The 16460-nt window shown below is 38.1% G+C and overlaps 1 protein-coding gene across 2 annotated transcripts; it reads left to right on the forward strand.

Annotated features, from left to right (window-relative positions):
* Positions 1 to 573: 573 nt before the first annotated feature.
* Positions 574 to 16125, forward strand: LOC132122321 (ribosome biogenesis protein BMS1 homolog). 2 transcript variants are annotated; one of them, XM_059532428.1, is made up of 22 exons: positions 574 to 750; positions 907 to 1097; positions 1262 to 1341; positions 1466 to 1654; positions 1733 to 1875; positions 1970 to 2091; positions 2697 to 2890; positions 3112 to 3251; positions 3529 to 4049; positions 4488 to 4589; positions 5036 to 5187; positions 5301 to 5382; positions 5510 to 5589; positions 5679 to 5882; positions 6649 to 6837; positions 7037 to 7217; positions 7651 to 7709; positions 7847 to 7969; positions 8118 to 8265; positions 14111 to 14286; positions 14395 to 14556; positions 15324 to 16125. In XM_059532428.1, exons 1-22 carry the CDS (start codon positions 581 to 583, stop codon positions 15549 to 15551), a joined length of 3636 nt encoding a protein of 1211 aa, XP_059388411.1. In that variant the 5' UTR covers positions 574 to 580; the 3' UTR covers positions 15552 to 16125. The 2 variants fall into 2 exon arrangements, with proteins under 2 accessions (XP_059388411.1, XP_059388410.1); XM_059532427.1 differs by lacking the exon at positions 5679 to 5882.
* The last annotated feature ends 335 nt before the right edge of the window (positions 16126 to 16460 follow it).

The raw sequence follows: 16460 nt of genomic DNA on the forward strand, positions 1-16460 counted from the left end.
AAATGATAACATGAATTAACATCTTGTGCAACTGCAACCACAAAAGGTGAGCCTCCATTTTCATGCCTAAAATGCACAGCGACTCATTTAAAGGTAAATACGTATTTATTCTTGAATTATTCCAACGCGTAACGGATGATATTATACTAAACAACCATTAAGTTTAATTGTTGTACGTTGTAAGTATTTTGTTTGTTGTTCATGCATGTTTCCATATAACTAATAGACGTTTAAATGTTACCAGTGAGTTGGACTGTAGATACACATGATACAAACTTGTGATTTATTCAGTTCAGTTAGTTTAACATAAACACTGTTGTGTTATTGGAATGCTTAAGAAGTAATGTCATTCTGATCCTGAATGTCCAGTGGCTATTGTTTCAGACTTTGATTCCAAAGGATATAACGTTACAGTGTAAAAACAGTAAAGTTAGCTCTCACTTTGCAGTTCTTGTCTGGTTTTCTACTCAATCAGGGTTGAGTCTGTTCAATAACTGAATAGGAGACACCTACATCACTCTGTGAAGTCAAAGATTATTGTTGATGGTCTGTTTTAATACTTGAACCCAGAAAAGCAAAGATGGAGAAGAAAGAACAAAAGCGACACCAGCACAAGCACAGTGGTCCCAAAGCACAGAAGAAGAACAGAAAGAAGGAGCAGGGCTCTGAACAAGGGCAGGATGAGCGCAAGAGGAACCCACGAGCGTTTAGCGTCCAGTCAGCTGTGCGCATGGCAAAAACCTTCCATAGGTCAGTGCTCAGACAGCTTCATTTAACATTACCCTCTGTTTTCCTTAAATTCATTTAACACAAGAAGTCATGTGTTTATCTCTGTTGTCATGCTCTTTCACTTTGCACTCTTGTCAGGAGAATTGCTTTTTAATCTCTTTTAATATTGTTTTGTAGGGCTCAGGATATCAAAACAAAGAAACATCACATTCCTCTGGTAGATCGGACCCCTCTGGAGCCTCCACCTGTTGTTGTAGTGGTGATGGGACCTCCAAAAGTGGGCAAAAGCACCCTCATTCGATGCTTGATCAAAAACTATACACGACAGAAGCTTTCTGACATCTGTGGACCTGTGACCATAGTTTCTGGTTAGTTTTGTAATTACATAATTCAATATTTATGACTCATAGTTCCCATTTACACCTGTTATTACTTGGGTGTCACATATTTAAAAAGATTCAATCTGATTATATACTTATGTATATAGAATCGAATGCTGTGAGGTGACTTTTTTTCTTGTTAATGTTTGTAGGAAAGAAACGCCGCCTGACCTTGATTGAGTGCAACAATGACATCAACAGCATGATTGATTTGGCAAAGGTTGCTGATTTGGTGAGTGCAGGCCTGCATCATCTGCAAAACCGGCCAGGATTAAACTCATGCAGCAGTTCATAGGGCTGTGCAAAAAATCTAATGTTTTCAAGGTAAGCCAGTACTGATATTTTGACTTTATTAGGTTCTGATGCTGATAGATGCAAGTTTTGGCTTTGAAATGGAGACCTTCGAGTTCCTGAACATTTGCCAGGTTCATGGCTTCCCTCGAGTCATGGGGGTCCTCACACATCTGGACACTTTTAAGAACAACAAGACACTCAGCAAAACTAAGAAACGCCTCAAACACCGCTTCTGGACTGAAGTTTACCAGGTACGTCAACAACCTGATAAATAACTGACATCATCACTAAAGAGGACTGTCTAGTGTCTTAACATAAAAGTCTTACAGGGTGCCAAGCTCTTTTACCTGTCTGGAATGGTGTATGGAGAGTACCAGACACAGGAAGTTAAGAATCTTGGGCGGTTCATCTCAGTCATGAAGTTCAGACCTCTTGTTTGGCGGACCTCTCACCCATATGTGGTGGCTGACCGGTGAGTCAACTCAAGTGTTTCTTTTATTTATGATTTTTCTTATGTTGTATGTAGTCTTTTATGGCCAAAATTCTTTTTCTTTTTTCCTGGACAGTATGGAAGATCTTACTGACCCGGAGGCTATTAGGTTAGATCCCAAATGTGACCGAACCGTCTCCCTGTACGGCTACCTACGTGGGACATTCTTGAAGAATAAATGCCAGGTCCACATTCCTGGTAAAGTATAATTTATGTTTGCCAGATTCTTCATAGATATTCAGGGCTTTTTTTACTGGCAGGTTTTACATCATGCATGTGGCAACCCAATATTTCCAGTTTTACAAAACTGCATTTGGACAATTTTTTATAATCTTGTCAGCTAATAATTTGCTTCACCAAACAAGTGCAAACAGTAATTGCTGCAAGAGAACCTAAATTTAAATGTAATCTGCTGTGTTTGTTTTTCGAATCGATTTCGATGTTTCATGATTTTTAAGGATTAGAGCACATCCCATAACCTGTCCATGTTGGTATCTGGTTTTGACTGATGAATTTGCACCAGAAAGTTTAAATAAATACTTAGCCTTTGTTGTCAGTTGACTATGGAGACCAATTTTCAACTATTCCATCACATGAATAAATTCCGTTTTAACATACGTTAAAATAGAAAATGGTTTAAATTGTAATATTAATTTCACAATATTACTTATTACTAAATGCAGCTTTGGTGAGCATATGAGACTTCAAAAACATTTGAACATTATTGTATTTATTTTGCTGTGTTAACTGGATGATAAAATGCTCTAGAACTTCTTATAATTGTGATGTAATTCCCTTTATAGGTGTGGGTGACTTCTCTGTGGCGGATGTTAGCTTTCTCCCGGACCCCTGCCCTCTACCGGAGGTGATTAAGAAGAGAGCGTTGAATGTAAAGGAGCGGTTATTGTACGCCCCCCTGGCTGGCGTAGGGGGATTGGTGTATGATAAGGACGCAGTCTACATCGATATGCCCAGTGGACATGCCAGCCGGCAGCAGGTCAGATTTCAGTCGCAGCACGTCCCACCATGACCGCATTACCTACAGTAGATTTAATACCAGACGCAATGATGTCTGCAGTTTACAGCATATTACTCCAAGTAATAACACTTTTTACACTCAATTTTGTTCCATCAATGAATATGACCTTGAGGTTTAAAGACTATTTGTGATCTGATGGATGTTAAGTGTTTTAATGGTGTGAGAAATGTCTGTCCCAGGAGGAGGTGCGGCCCACCACTGAACTCGTTCAGTCTCTTATTGGCACACAAGCCACTTTGGATGCAAAAATGGCTGCCAGCAAAGTCTCACTGTTCACAGGAACTGCTGCACTGACACCAGAGGAGGTGCAGGAAAATGAGTAAGTTTTTTTTTTTTTTTTTTTTTTAAGGTCCAGTTTCTCGCTATTAACTATGACTTTTGCCTCAATAAACTCCTAATTTGTTGCTTATTAATAATTAGTTGTTAAGTTTAGCTAAAGTGAAAGATAAGGGATGTAGAATATAATCATGCAGAGTAAGTGCTTTATAATAAACATGCTAATTAGCAACTAGTTAATAGTGAGAATTGGTCCCTATACTAAACTGTTAACTTTTTTTTTCCCCTATGCACCTGTTTGACGTTCTCTGAATTGTCAGGAAACAGAACCCTATGGAAAGCCGAGAATGGGATGAGAAAGCACAGAGAGAGAGGAGGAGAGCTGTTTTTGCTGATGAAGATGATGATGATGAGGAAGAAGAGAATGATGAAGAAGAAGATGATGATGAGGAGGAGGAGGAGGAGGAAGAAGAGGAGGAAGAAGATGAAGATGAAGAGGAGCTGACAACACTAAAAAAGGTAGATGAAAAAGCAGTTGAGATTGCAGCACCTCCTGTGAAGAAACAGAAGACTGAGGAATCCATAGAGATGCCTGCATTTGCTGATAGTAATGATGAGCTGGAACAGAGTGAAGAGGAGGAGGAGGATGAAGAAAATGAGGAAAGGGAACCTGCAAAAAGAAGCTTTGGTCCAGACTCTGGTCTCTGCTCAGAGGAAGATGATGATGATGATGAAGAAGAAGATTCTGATATGGACGAAGACCCAGATGGGATGTCCTTCAAGCATTCAGAGGAAGAAAAGATAGACACAGAGGATGCAGAGATGGCTTATGAAACTACAGGTACCTCGATTTGCAATTTCTGAATGTTCAGCTCAGATAACAAGAAGTTTAAAACAGACATAATTTAGTGTATGATTTTATTAATAATTTCAGGTTAATTAAAAAAATAATCAATTATCAAATTAAAAAATGTTTTAAACCAGAAACTGTAAACTGTTACATTCTCTAAAAATACTCCCAACATTATCAGATTTTATTATTTGTTTTGAATTTTTTTTTGTAATTTAATTTAATCCAGTTTTGGCAATTATAAAAAAAATCATTCGTTGTGTTACTTTCCTTAAATGATCCCCTAAGCTATGTTTATTCATACTGATTTTCCACAGGCTCTCCTTTGTGCTATTTTATAATTATTATTATTATTAGTGAATTTTACTGCTCTGAAAGCCCCTTCTGAATAAGTGGAAAATGTTTTTTCTGTGGATGTTTATGTTGAAGGAGCACTAAGGTGGAAGGAGGATTTAGCCCAAAAAGCATCAGAGACGTATTTAAGACATCAGCTTGCGGCGCCAAACCTGCGCAAACTAGTGTACGGCACAGGTAAGTTTTTGAACTTCTAGTTCACTACAAAATTAAAATCTTGAGATTGTTTACTCCCCATCATGTCATTCCAACCTGTTATTGCTTTAGTGAAAACAAATAGTCAGCCCTATCCATATAATGGATACTCATAGCGATGTCTGTTAAACTGCAAAAAAGGGTTAAATACACTGTAAAATTGCATGGCCTTTACCTGACCTGTGTGCTGCATATCAACTCTTTTCTGAATCTGAAGCCATCTTTTATTTATTAACTACATTTTTTATTTAATACTTATTTATTATTTACACAGGGAAGGAAAGGTTGATGCTATATATAAGAACTGACATATTAAATGCATTCATGGGTGTGGGGGGGATAAGGCACAACATAAGGATCAGCATTAATTTACATAATGCACATAAATCTCTGGGCTATAATGAATCTGCTATATGTGTGTTTGTCAGTGGCGGAGGAAGAAGAGGATTCTAATGATGAAGAAGAGTTGGGCGGTTTATTTAAAGTCAATCGACCACAGAAAAGTAAGAAAGTACAAGCAGATGCAATGGACTGCTCTCGCTTTCACCCAGACAGCAACCATGACTGGGATCAGGAGGAGGTGAGATGCAGTATAAAAACACACTTGCATATACATGTAGATTTATTTGCATAATGTATGCGAATATGCCATTTGTTGTCCTTTGCATTTTCATAAGAACTGTGTATTTTCAGATGCTAGACTCTATCAGGGACTGTTTTGTGACTGGAAAATGGGAGGAGGATAAAGATGCTGCAACACTGCTTAAGGAAGATGGTAAGAAAACTAAATACAGACTTGGTATCAAGACATGAAATTTCACTGGCTGGATATTGACCGCTGAAATTGTGGTACTTTGACACTATATTATAATGTATTTCCTCCCTTTTGTTTTACTATCTAGACGAGCTCTATGGAGATTTTGAAGATTTGGAAACAGGAGAAGTTCACAAAGCAAAGACTGGGAATAAAGACAAAGCTGAGGTATAAGAATCTAACTCGTTTTTAAAGCTTTACATCTGACACATTCTTTGGTGCTTTTTATTTATTGCTTATTTGTTATTTAAACACAGGGAGGGAATGATGACGATATAAATGGCGATGATGATGAGGAAGAGGAGGAGGCTCCCCAAGTGAAACTTGACGATGATGAAGTTCAAAAGAACAAACGTTTGGAGAAGAAGAGGAGGCTGAAGGAGAGGTTCGATGCACAATATGATGATGGTGACGCCACATACTTTGATGACCTGAAGGAAGAGATGCAGAAACAGGCTGAGGTCAGAGGTCAAAGTTGAGACACGATCAGCCTCCTTATAGAGAAGAGCAAGAAAAGTTTTTTTTTTTTTTTTTTTGTTCCTTTTATAACCTAAATCAGCCTGAAGCATTTCTATTTTAGATTCACTTATTGTTTTCATTTGTCTTATTGGATTTAAACAATGTTAAATCAAATCAAATTTATGCATTTAGCGGACGCTTTTATCCAAAGCGACTTACAGTACATTTCTGGTTAACATTTTTTACCTAACATGTGTTCCCTGGGAATTGAACCCACAACCTTTTGTGCTGCTAATGCAATGCTCTACCACTTAGCCACAGGATTCACTTACAAACAATTTTACAAACTTGTATGCATTTCTTTGTTCCTCTGGAATACAAAAGACAATATTTTGCAAAATGTACCATTGTTTTGTCCATATGAAGGCTTTTTTTAACAATCCTTTGTATGGGGAAAAACAGCTGAAATGTCTTTCAAAATATCTTCTTTTACTCATGTAACAGAAGACAGCAGGCCATACAGGTTTGGAATGACATGAGGGTCAAATATAATAACAAAATTTAAATTTTAAACAAAATTAAAGTCAAAGCCAAGTCAAAGTCTGCTTTATTGTCAATTCTTCCACATGTACATACATACATGCACATACATACAAAGAATTGATATTGATATTGATATTGCATTACTCTCAGACCCTAGGTGCATACATATTACACTTTACAGATTATATTTATTTTATTCATTTTTACTGATTTGTTTCTGTGTAGTTGAACAGACAAGAGTTCGAAGACGTGGATGATGAAGTCCGTGTTCAGTACGAGGGCTTCAGGCCAGGCATGTATGTTCGTGTGGAGATCCCTGCTTTACCTTGTGAGTTCGTCACCAACTTTGACCCCCACTATCCCATCATCCTTGGTGGATTGGGCCCCAGTGAGGGCAATGTTGGCTACTTGCAGGCAAGTCTGAAGGGTTTTATTTTACTTTCTCATAGTGCATATATCACAACTTCTTAATCGCATATTTTACAACAACTTGTGTAGCTGATATCCTTGTGAATAAAGTGAAGGGCACTTGCTTTAACTCCAAGCTTAAATGTCATTAGAAGGCTGGACTGGGGAAAAACATTCAAGTTCATTCTTTATCTCCTCCGCACAGATGCGTCTGAAGAAACACCGCTGGCACAGTCGTATCTTGAAAACCCGTGATCCTCTCATCCTGTCTTTGGGCTGGAGGCGCTTTCAGACCATGCCCCTCTACTACATCGAGGACCATAACGGACGTCACCGCCTGCTCAAATACACACCTGAACACATGCACTGCGGTGCCACCATCTGGGGTGAGAGATGAACCGCACACACCTCTCTATTTAAAGTTAACATTTTGGGAATTATTCACTTACCTCAGTGCCGTTCCAAACCCGTAAAAGCTTTCTTCGTCTTCAGAAAACAATTATATTTTGGATTAAAACCGGGAGGTTTGTGATTGTCCCATTAACTGCCAAGTAACTAACACTGTCAGGGCCCAGAAAAGTATGAAAGACATCGTCAAAATAGTCCATCTGCTATCAGTGGTTCAATCTGAATTTTGTGTATCAACAAGAAAACTAGTTTTTTTTTTTCCTAGGGCACCTCCATGCTGTATTATTTAACAGCACTTTGTTACAATCTCGCTGACTGTCCATTTATTAGTTGCGAGGCTCAACTCTGTTTCTCGCTTCTCCTCCTTGCCATCTCATGCACATCCCACTCTTTCTTTCTACTCTTGTACAGGGCCTATAACACCCCAGGGTACAGGCTTCCTGGCTGTGCAGACGGTCGGAGGTGTTAAGGTGAGACACCAGCAGATGATGAGAGTGCAGGAGCAGCCTGGGTCACAGCTTCAGTCCGAGACCCCAGTCCAGCATCCACAACCAGATGAAAGGCTTCTCTTTTTTTCTTGGACTCATCCTATCTTATTTCCCCTCAGGCCAATTTCCGCATCGCTGCCACAGGAGTGGTTCTGGACCTGGACAAATCAGTTACAATTGTGAAGAAGCTCAAATTGATTGGATACCCTTATAAAATCTTTAAGAACACCTGCTTTATCCAGGTAGGGAGTCCTGCAGAGTCAGGAGTTTCTCAATAGCGTAGCAGCTCAGCACACCAGGGAACTAAAGAAATGTACACCTCATGCTCACTCTGAATAATTGGACCCTCTCATCTTCGGTTATAACTTTCTCTCTCTTTCCATCTCTAAGGGAATGTTTAACACCGTCTTAGAGGTTGCAAAGTTTGAGGGAGCGTCCATCCGCACAGTCAGTGGCATTAAAGGGCAGATCAAGAAAGCCTTGCGCACCCCGTCGGGCGCCTTCAGAGCCACGTTTGAGGACAGACTACTGATGAGTGGTGAGTCAGACTTGTTTTTCTATTTATAAATGTTTTTTGTTGCTGCAGTGTTTATTTATGTGAATTTTTGTATAATGAGCTGTGCTTGGGGAGTTCAGTGTGCTTTATTTATCAGAAAAGTCTGCAAATGTAATGACTCCCAAGAATCTCGGTTGTACATAAACAGGCACCTTGTTAAAATGGAGGGGTATTATTACTGATTAGTATACTCCTCTCTGGAGAGACGGGCATGTGGAAAATCCTGCAGTGAGGCAGTTTGCGTATTCAAGGCTTATTAGGTCTACTGCGTCTTTTGTTAGATGATCATTGTTTTTATTAGGGCTGCAAAATTAATCAGAATAATAAATGGGAATCATGTTATGGCCTTGTGCGGTTGTTAAACTGCAGAAGGCTGTAATTTAATCAAAATGTGACAGGTCAGTATGCTTGCACTATATGTTTCAAAGTGAAGCTTTCTGTATTGTGCTACATATAGCTTAATCCAAACACAAACAAAAGACATTTTGCATAATTTCAAACATATACAAAATTACATATACAAATCCATATATACAGATAAAACATTTGCAGTGAGGAGCACAATACAGGTGATTTTCCTCAGTTTCCAACTAAGGATATACAGTACAGACCAAAAGTTTGGACACACCTTCTCATTCAAAGAGTTTTCTTTATTTTCATGACTATGAAAATTGTAGAGTCACACTGAAGGCATCAAAACTATGAATTAACACATGTGGAATTATATATGGAATTATATACATAACAAAAAAGTGTGAAACAATTGAAAATATGTCATATTCTAGGTTCTTCAAAGTAGCCACCTTTAGCTTTGATTACTGCTTTGCACACTCTTGGCATTCTCTTGATGAGCTTCAAGAGGTAGTCACCTGAAATGGTCTTCCAACAGTCTTGAAGGAGTTCCCCGAGAGATGCTTAGCACTTGTTGGCCCTTTTGCCTTCTGTCTGCGGTCCAGCTCACCCCTAAACCATCTCGATTGGGTTCAGGTCCGGTGACTGTGGAGGGCAGGTCATCTGGCGCAGCACCCCATCACTCTCCTTCTTGGTCAAATAGCCCTTGATGCCTTCAGTGTGACTCTACAATTTTCATAGTCATGAAAATAAAGAAAACTCTTTGAATGAGAAGGTGTGTCCAAACTTTTGGTCTTTACTGTATAATTTTTCTTATGTTTGCTACTACTACTGATAATACTTGTTACAATCATAACAGCAGTTTTTCTATAATAACAACAGTTTATTATTATTTTATTATCAGTAGTTATAATAATAATTTAGCATGGTACTTAAATAGTATAATATACCTTTCTATATACTCTCGTTCAAAAGTCTATATGAATTTTTTAAAAACATTTTGATCAGCAAGACTACATTTATTAAATAAAAAATACTTTAAACTTGTAATATTACAATAATAATTTGAAATATTACAACATTATAATATAATGGTTTTCAGTTTTACTATATTTTAAAATTACATTTATTCAATTGAATTTTCAGCATCCATGACTCCAGTTGAACAGTTGTTGTTTTGTCTCATTACAAAAGCCTTTGTCACTTTTGATCAAATTAATGCATCCTTCCTCCATAAGTGTTAATTTCTTAAAAATAAAATAAAAATAAATTACTAACCCCAAACGTTTTACCAAGTAGTGTCTATAACAGGGGTGGGCAACAGTTTTAGTCTGAGGGCCACAGTTACTTTGGCAATGTAAACGGAGGGCCACACTTTGGACAATTGCAATTAAACATAGTTACATGATTAAATGGTACAAATTAATGCAATGCAAATATGTATAAGGCTACTCTACAGTTACTTTGACAGCCTATTTCAAGGCCTGATACTTATTTTTGCTAGGCCTGTCTGACCTAGGCTACTCTAAGGTTACATTAACTGGATTTACTTTCAAGGATTCATTTCCTACACTACCCTGCATATTGTTCAACTGTCATTCATACCAGCTGTAGCTTTTCAAGATAGAAAACTATTAACAAAACTGCAAATGTATGCAGTTACACACAGACTTCAGGCAATTTGTCTTGGAATTATCAAATTTAATTGAGGCTATATATCAGAGGGAGACCTTCATCACTTTTTTTCTGAATGAAAAACATATTCAGTTTTCAGTTGTGATTATTATTTTTTTTGTAATTACTTTCACATATTTTGTTAAAATATTTTATAAAATAGAACACAATTTGAATAGAACACCTTTGAGCCGACGTTCGTGACGAAATATTTTGACGTCCATTCTTTATTGAATGCTCGACATTGAGAGTCAACTTTTCTCTTTTTTACTGCACTCATTTTGACATTTTTTTTATGCCGCCGGCCGTTTAGAATTTGTTACTTTGAGGAGTGAAGAAGAGAAGTAAAGGCGCAAATTGTAATTTCACACAGCGACATCTGTTGGATTGTTTTTAACCCCTTTCACGTCAAAGATCACAGATTATTGTTGTTCAAAATTCATTACTCGTCAAAATATCACACTATTACTTCTGGACAATCTGAGCATCATTTTAGAAAATTCAGAAAGGTTTAAGACTCCAGCTTCGATATTTGACCACTGTTTATGATTAAACTGGTTTGCAGTGACATTAATTTCTTAATTTATGCCAGGAGGGCAAAATAATTAATCTGTAACGATCGTTATTTTGAATAGAAATCATTATACTCAGACAACATTTATTCTCGTCTTCTCCGGTTTATTTGTGTTCAAATACATAAAAAATACATCATCCGCCAGGCCTATTAGTCCAATGGTGGGCATATTTGAAGAAATAATGATTAGTTATCATGTTAGTAAAATATTTCGTCATACAGAAAAACATTTTTATTCATTTTTCACTGAATTATGCGATCTGAAGAGCTCAAACAGCGAACGCAGCTATAGATGTGTCTCCTCTTCCTGATTTGCGTCAGACCTGTCAATCATCTCACGTCACGTAGTTCATCATGCGTGATAACCAGGGTTCTAAATTAACTTTTTTGATCACCAGCCAATGTGGCTGGTAACTTTCTATAGTTACCAGCCAATCAAAATTTCCACTAGCCTTTTTTTTTTTATCGGTAAAAATAACAAATTATGAGTGCCACTGAATGCATTTGATCATTTTATTAACATTGTTGGCAAAAACACATATAAAGTACAATGCATACATTTATATTTACATTTACATTTATTCACTTAGCTGACGCTTTTATCCAAAGCGACTTACAATTGCCACATATGTCAGAGGTCGCACACCTCTGGAGCAACTAGGGGTTAAGTGTCTTGCTCAGGGACACATTGGTGTCTCACAGTGGATTCGAACCCGGGTCTCTCACACCAAAGACATGTGTCTTATCCACTGCACTAGCACCACCCCAATACAACAAAATATACACTGACTCAAATTTAAAATTATTAGTTCCCACCACGAAATTGCTTGTTTTGTTTTTTCTTTCGCTTAACTTACATGCGGCAATCCTGACAAAGCATTACGACATTCTTGTGATCAAACACAAGCCATTCATAACCCGTCAGCCATTTGGCATTAAATTTTCTTTTCTTTGTTTCTCTGTCCGTAATACGGAGCCCCGCAGGTCACCTGTAGGAGAAAAAAATCAATCCGTGGCGACGGTTTTGCAATCCGTCCCCTCAGTTTATAAACCGTACTCACGAATTCATAAACTGTTCCCTCGGTTTAACAAATCGTGCCCACGGACTAACAAACCGTGCCCACGGATTCCCAATCCGTGCGCTCAGATTTTGTAAACCGTACCCTCGGTTTTTGAATCCGTACTCACGAATTCATAATCCGTGCGCACGCTTTCGCAATCCATTCCCACGGATTTGTAAACTGGCACGCATTTGTGGCGCCGCCCCCACCGGCAGATTCATTTCTGTTTATTAAAAATTATTTTTCATAGTATCCAACGAGACCACGATCAGCATTCACAAAATAGTCTTCTTTTTAGCGTTTATTTTACATTAGTCACCAATAGGATAAGACACAGCCGCCTGTGTTTTATGGCCAAAAAAATAAACGCTAAAAATAAGAAAATAAGGGTAAAAAGCTATACAAAACAAATAATATGCCGTTAATATTTTCATTCCTTTTCTCTCTAACTGAATGCAATGTTATTTTTGGCCTAATTATTTAATAATAACATTAACAGTGAAGCATGCATCTAACTCCGGCAGGTGGGGTGGGGTGGATGGAGCTTAGTATAATAAAATCACAAAAATAAGTCTTCATGTTAAGAAAGAATTGTACACAAGCATTTCCAAAACTGTCAAAGGTTATTTAGAAATAAAGCAATTCATTAATTATTTTATGACAAACATTTTACTGTCTTTTAATCATTTATTTAGCCTACGAAATTAAAATTATAAAAATAACTTTATTTTTATTTTTATCATTATTATATATTATTATACAGGTTATGCATAAGAATATTTTATCCAAAACAACTTACAAAAGAGGAAAAATAATTACTCCAGAGTCAGTCACAATGGCATGTTTATTGTACAATAATAATCAAGTGCTATTATAAGATTATAACAAATTTAACAAGATTTTGATGCACATCTTTCTTATTAAATCTTTGTATTCCACCTCGTACTACACTTGATAGAAAATCACTTAAGACACTTTGCTGTAGACCCATTCCACATAATAATATTGATTAAAACTGTATGTTAACACGAGGAGCTTGCTGCATGAATCTGTGAGTACGGTTTAAAAATCCATGGGAACGGATTGCGAAAGTGTGCGCGCAGGTTGTGAATTCGTTGGTACAGATTAAAAAACCGAGGGTGCGGTTTACAAAATCTGAGCGCACGGATTGGAAATCGTGGGCACGGTTTGTTAAACCGAAGGAACAGTTTATGAATTCGTGAGTACGGTTTATAAACTGAGGGGACGGATTGTAAAACCGTCGCCACGGATTGATTGTTTTTTCTCCTACAGGTGACGTGCGGGGCTCCGTAATATCCTCATCCCCTGCCTCGTTCCTCTTTTCGCCACCAGAAATCTGTCCCAACCACCGCCGCATTTAGTTTAATCTTAATTATTTTCTTTAATAGCTAACTCCCTCCTCTTTCAGTCTATGTTCCCTGCTCTGGCTCCATTCGTTCTTCTTCCTTGTGTTTTCTGATGGACGCTCTATTCGTTTCCATGTTTTTTCGCGCTGGTTTAACTGCAAACTGCGTGCAGCCAATGGGCACATGAAACGTCATCACGTAGCATTACAGCACAGTGTTCATGGGAAATGTAGGACGTGCTGCCAGGGGGATAAATGACCGAGAACAGAGCCTCATGCCATGGATCACCAGCCAAACTGGCTAGTAAGTTTTAATTAACACCCGCCAAAATTAATTTTAACCCGCATTTGGCGGGTTGGCGGGTGTTAATTTAGAACCCTGGTGATAACTAAGCTAAAGTGACATTTCTTCACTGAAACAAGAAGCTAATAAATGCACGATTTAAGTATTTGTACGATTATGTGTTTTGTGTGTGATTTTCGTGCGATTTGGGGTTTTCATATAAATAATGAATGTCCAAATTGCGAGTGCATCAAGCGCATCGCGGGGGCCGGATTGAAGCAATATGCGGGCCGGATCCGGCCCCCGGGCCGTATATTGCCCGTGTATGGTCTATAACATAAAAAATTGACTGTTTTTTTTATAAACAGAAATGAGGAAATAATGGACAAGAAATCCAATGACTGTATATGGTTTTTGATTCTTATAACTAATTGCCTCACCAATTTAAGAGGTTAAATCTTTATCACATTTGAGATTCAAATCACAAAGACAATATTTTTTTATTTGGATATGTGTAGATATTGTGTTCCTGCGCTCCTGGTATCCGGTCTCGGTTCCTCAGCTGTATAATCCAGTGACGTCTCTGCTGATGCCGGTTGGACAGAAGGACACATGGGCAGGCATGAGGACCCTCGGACAGCTTAAACACGACCTGGGTATCCACAACAAACCCAACCAGGACTCACTGTACAAGGTAAGCCCTCTTACAGAAAAGCTGAGTCACAAGTGTGACTTATTATTATTATTATTATTATTCGCTGTTGTCCTCTTCTTTATCCACTCTGTCTTTGAATCCCTACAGCCGGTTGTGAGGCAAGTTCGACACTTCAATTCCCTCCACATCCCCAAAGAGCTGCAAAAGGCCCTCCCCTTCAAGAACAAACCCAAACAGATGCAGGCCAAAGGCAAAACCCCGCGGGACCTGCAGAGACCGGCTGTCGTACGAGAGCCCCACGAGAAAAAGGTGCGCGCTGTTGGACTTGTCCATCTCGGTTTTACATATGTCATGGCTTTGTAACTCCAGTGAGCTTTTTTACTATCATTACACAAAGACGGTTTTAATATCCACTATTAGCCTAGAGTTAATCCACCAAGGAAGCCTCCAGAGTGTTAGCTGTGAAATATCATATTTATTTAATCCATGTCCCTGGCAAAAACCAAGACTGCTTGCTGGCCAATTTCTTTACCAATCCCCTTTTGAAATCCTCCTGTCTGAAAGATGACACAGGGGGTTACATTTTTAATCAATTTCTCCTACTCCTTGTTCCAAGATGTGCTAGGCATTGACACGAGAAAGTAATAAAGAGTTTTTAATCAGAATCGTCATTTAATCAGCAAGACTTTTTTAAATAATTCCTTTAGAGGTTTGTGCATTAATTCTTACAACTAAAAGGCTTTATTCAGTTACAAAACAGTAATTACATGGACAAGTTGCTCAGAGGTTAAATTCAATTATTTGGTCGTTCTCACTCTATTGGATCTGGGTCTTTTTGTGAGGATCCTGTCCTGTTAACCAGCAAAGAAATAGTTCACCCAAAAAGAAATAGGTGCTCTAGGTGCACTTGCGCAAAGTAGCTTTGCAGGTAGGTTTCTTGAAGACGTTTTTTCAAAAAACTTTTATATTTTGTTTTCTAATCGTGTCAAGGTCCAAGTGTACTTTTGTTGTCTGGTTTCAACCTCTAGGGCTCATGTCTCAGCTTATAAATATGACCTCTCCACTTTTTCCACCAGGTGGCAGCGTTGCTTGATGCTCTGAGCTCAGTCTATGCATACAAGAACAAGAAGGCGAAAGCAGAACAGCACGCCAAGCACAAAGAATTCCTAAAGCAGAGAGAGAAACAGGAGGCAGAAAGGCAGAAGAGGCTGAAAGAAGAGCGAAAGAAGACTTACCGTGCAATGGGACAGAAAGAGAAGAAGAAACTCAAATCCAGCCTGAAGGGAGCATCCAAGGACAATTGAGTCTACCTCACACCTGATTCTGTTAGACTGTGACTCCAGGCCCATCGGATCAGGGTCTTTTACGCTCTTGGTTAGACTGTTTGAAATGCACCATAATTCGATTCCCACACCGGCTGCTGTTACTGAGCAGGCTCAAGAGTCGAGATGATGACACTGCAGAAGACCCGATGGGTTTTGCTGAAGTCTTTAAAAGATACAATCTCCTTAGAAACAAGAACAATAAAAGCGCCTGGTTAACTTTTAGTGAATCTGAAAGGATTTTCTATAAAAAAAATATGGCAATGCTTTACAATAAGGTTCAATTTGTTCATATAAATGTATTCGGTATAATGAACTAACTGAACATTTTAAAAGCTGGATTAATACATTAAAAAACATTTTTCATTGTTAATTCATGTTCATTAATAAAATCTATTAAATTAACCTATGTTAATGAATGCTTTAAAATTATTGTTCATTGTTAATTTATTTACCGTTGCATTCACTAGTGTAAATAAATTGTACCTTTTTGTAAAATCCAACCAAACAGATCCATAATGCATCAGAAAATATATACAGCTATTTCTTACTGAAACTGCTTATACTTGTTTTATTCTGCTTTTTTATATAAAAATGATTGTGTGACTGGAAAAATGCAAAGGAAATGACATTTGTTGTCAGATAAAAGGGTGGGATGCTTGTCAACATTTCAGTGGCATGAGTTTGTAATGAATTCTTGAGCAGGGGCTGTAGGTGTCCACTAGCGTTCTCTGGAATAGCCTAGTTATTGGCATGTACGTTTTGTCCTGGGCCCTGTTATTTTAAGCGACAACCCTGTTTTTTAGGGCTTATTACCGAGTTGGAGTGAATTTCTATGCTGTTGTGGGCTATTGAGTCAGATATAATCCGTTGCCTGCTGCTGAGCACTTT

The sequence above is a fragment of the Carassius carassius genome, chromosome 40 (assembly GCF_963082965.1).
Source record: "Carassius carassius chromosome 40, fCarCar2.1, whole genome shotgun sequence".
Lineage (NCBI taxonomy): Eukaryota > Metazoa > Chordata > Actinopteri > Cypriniformes > Cyprinidae > Carassius > Carassius carassius.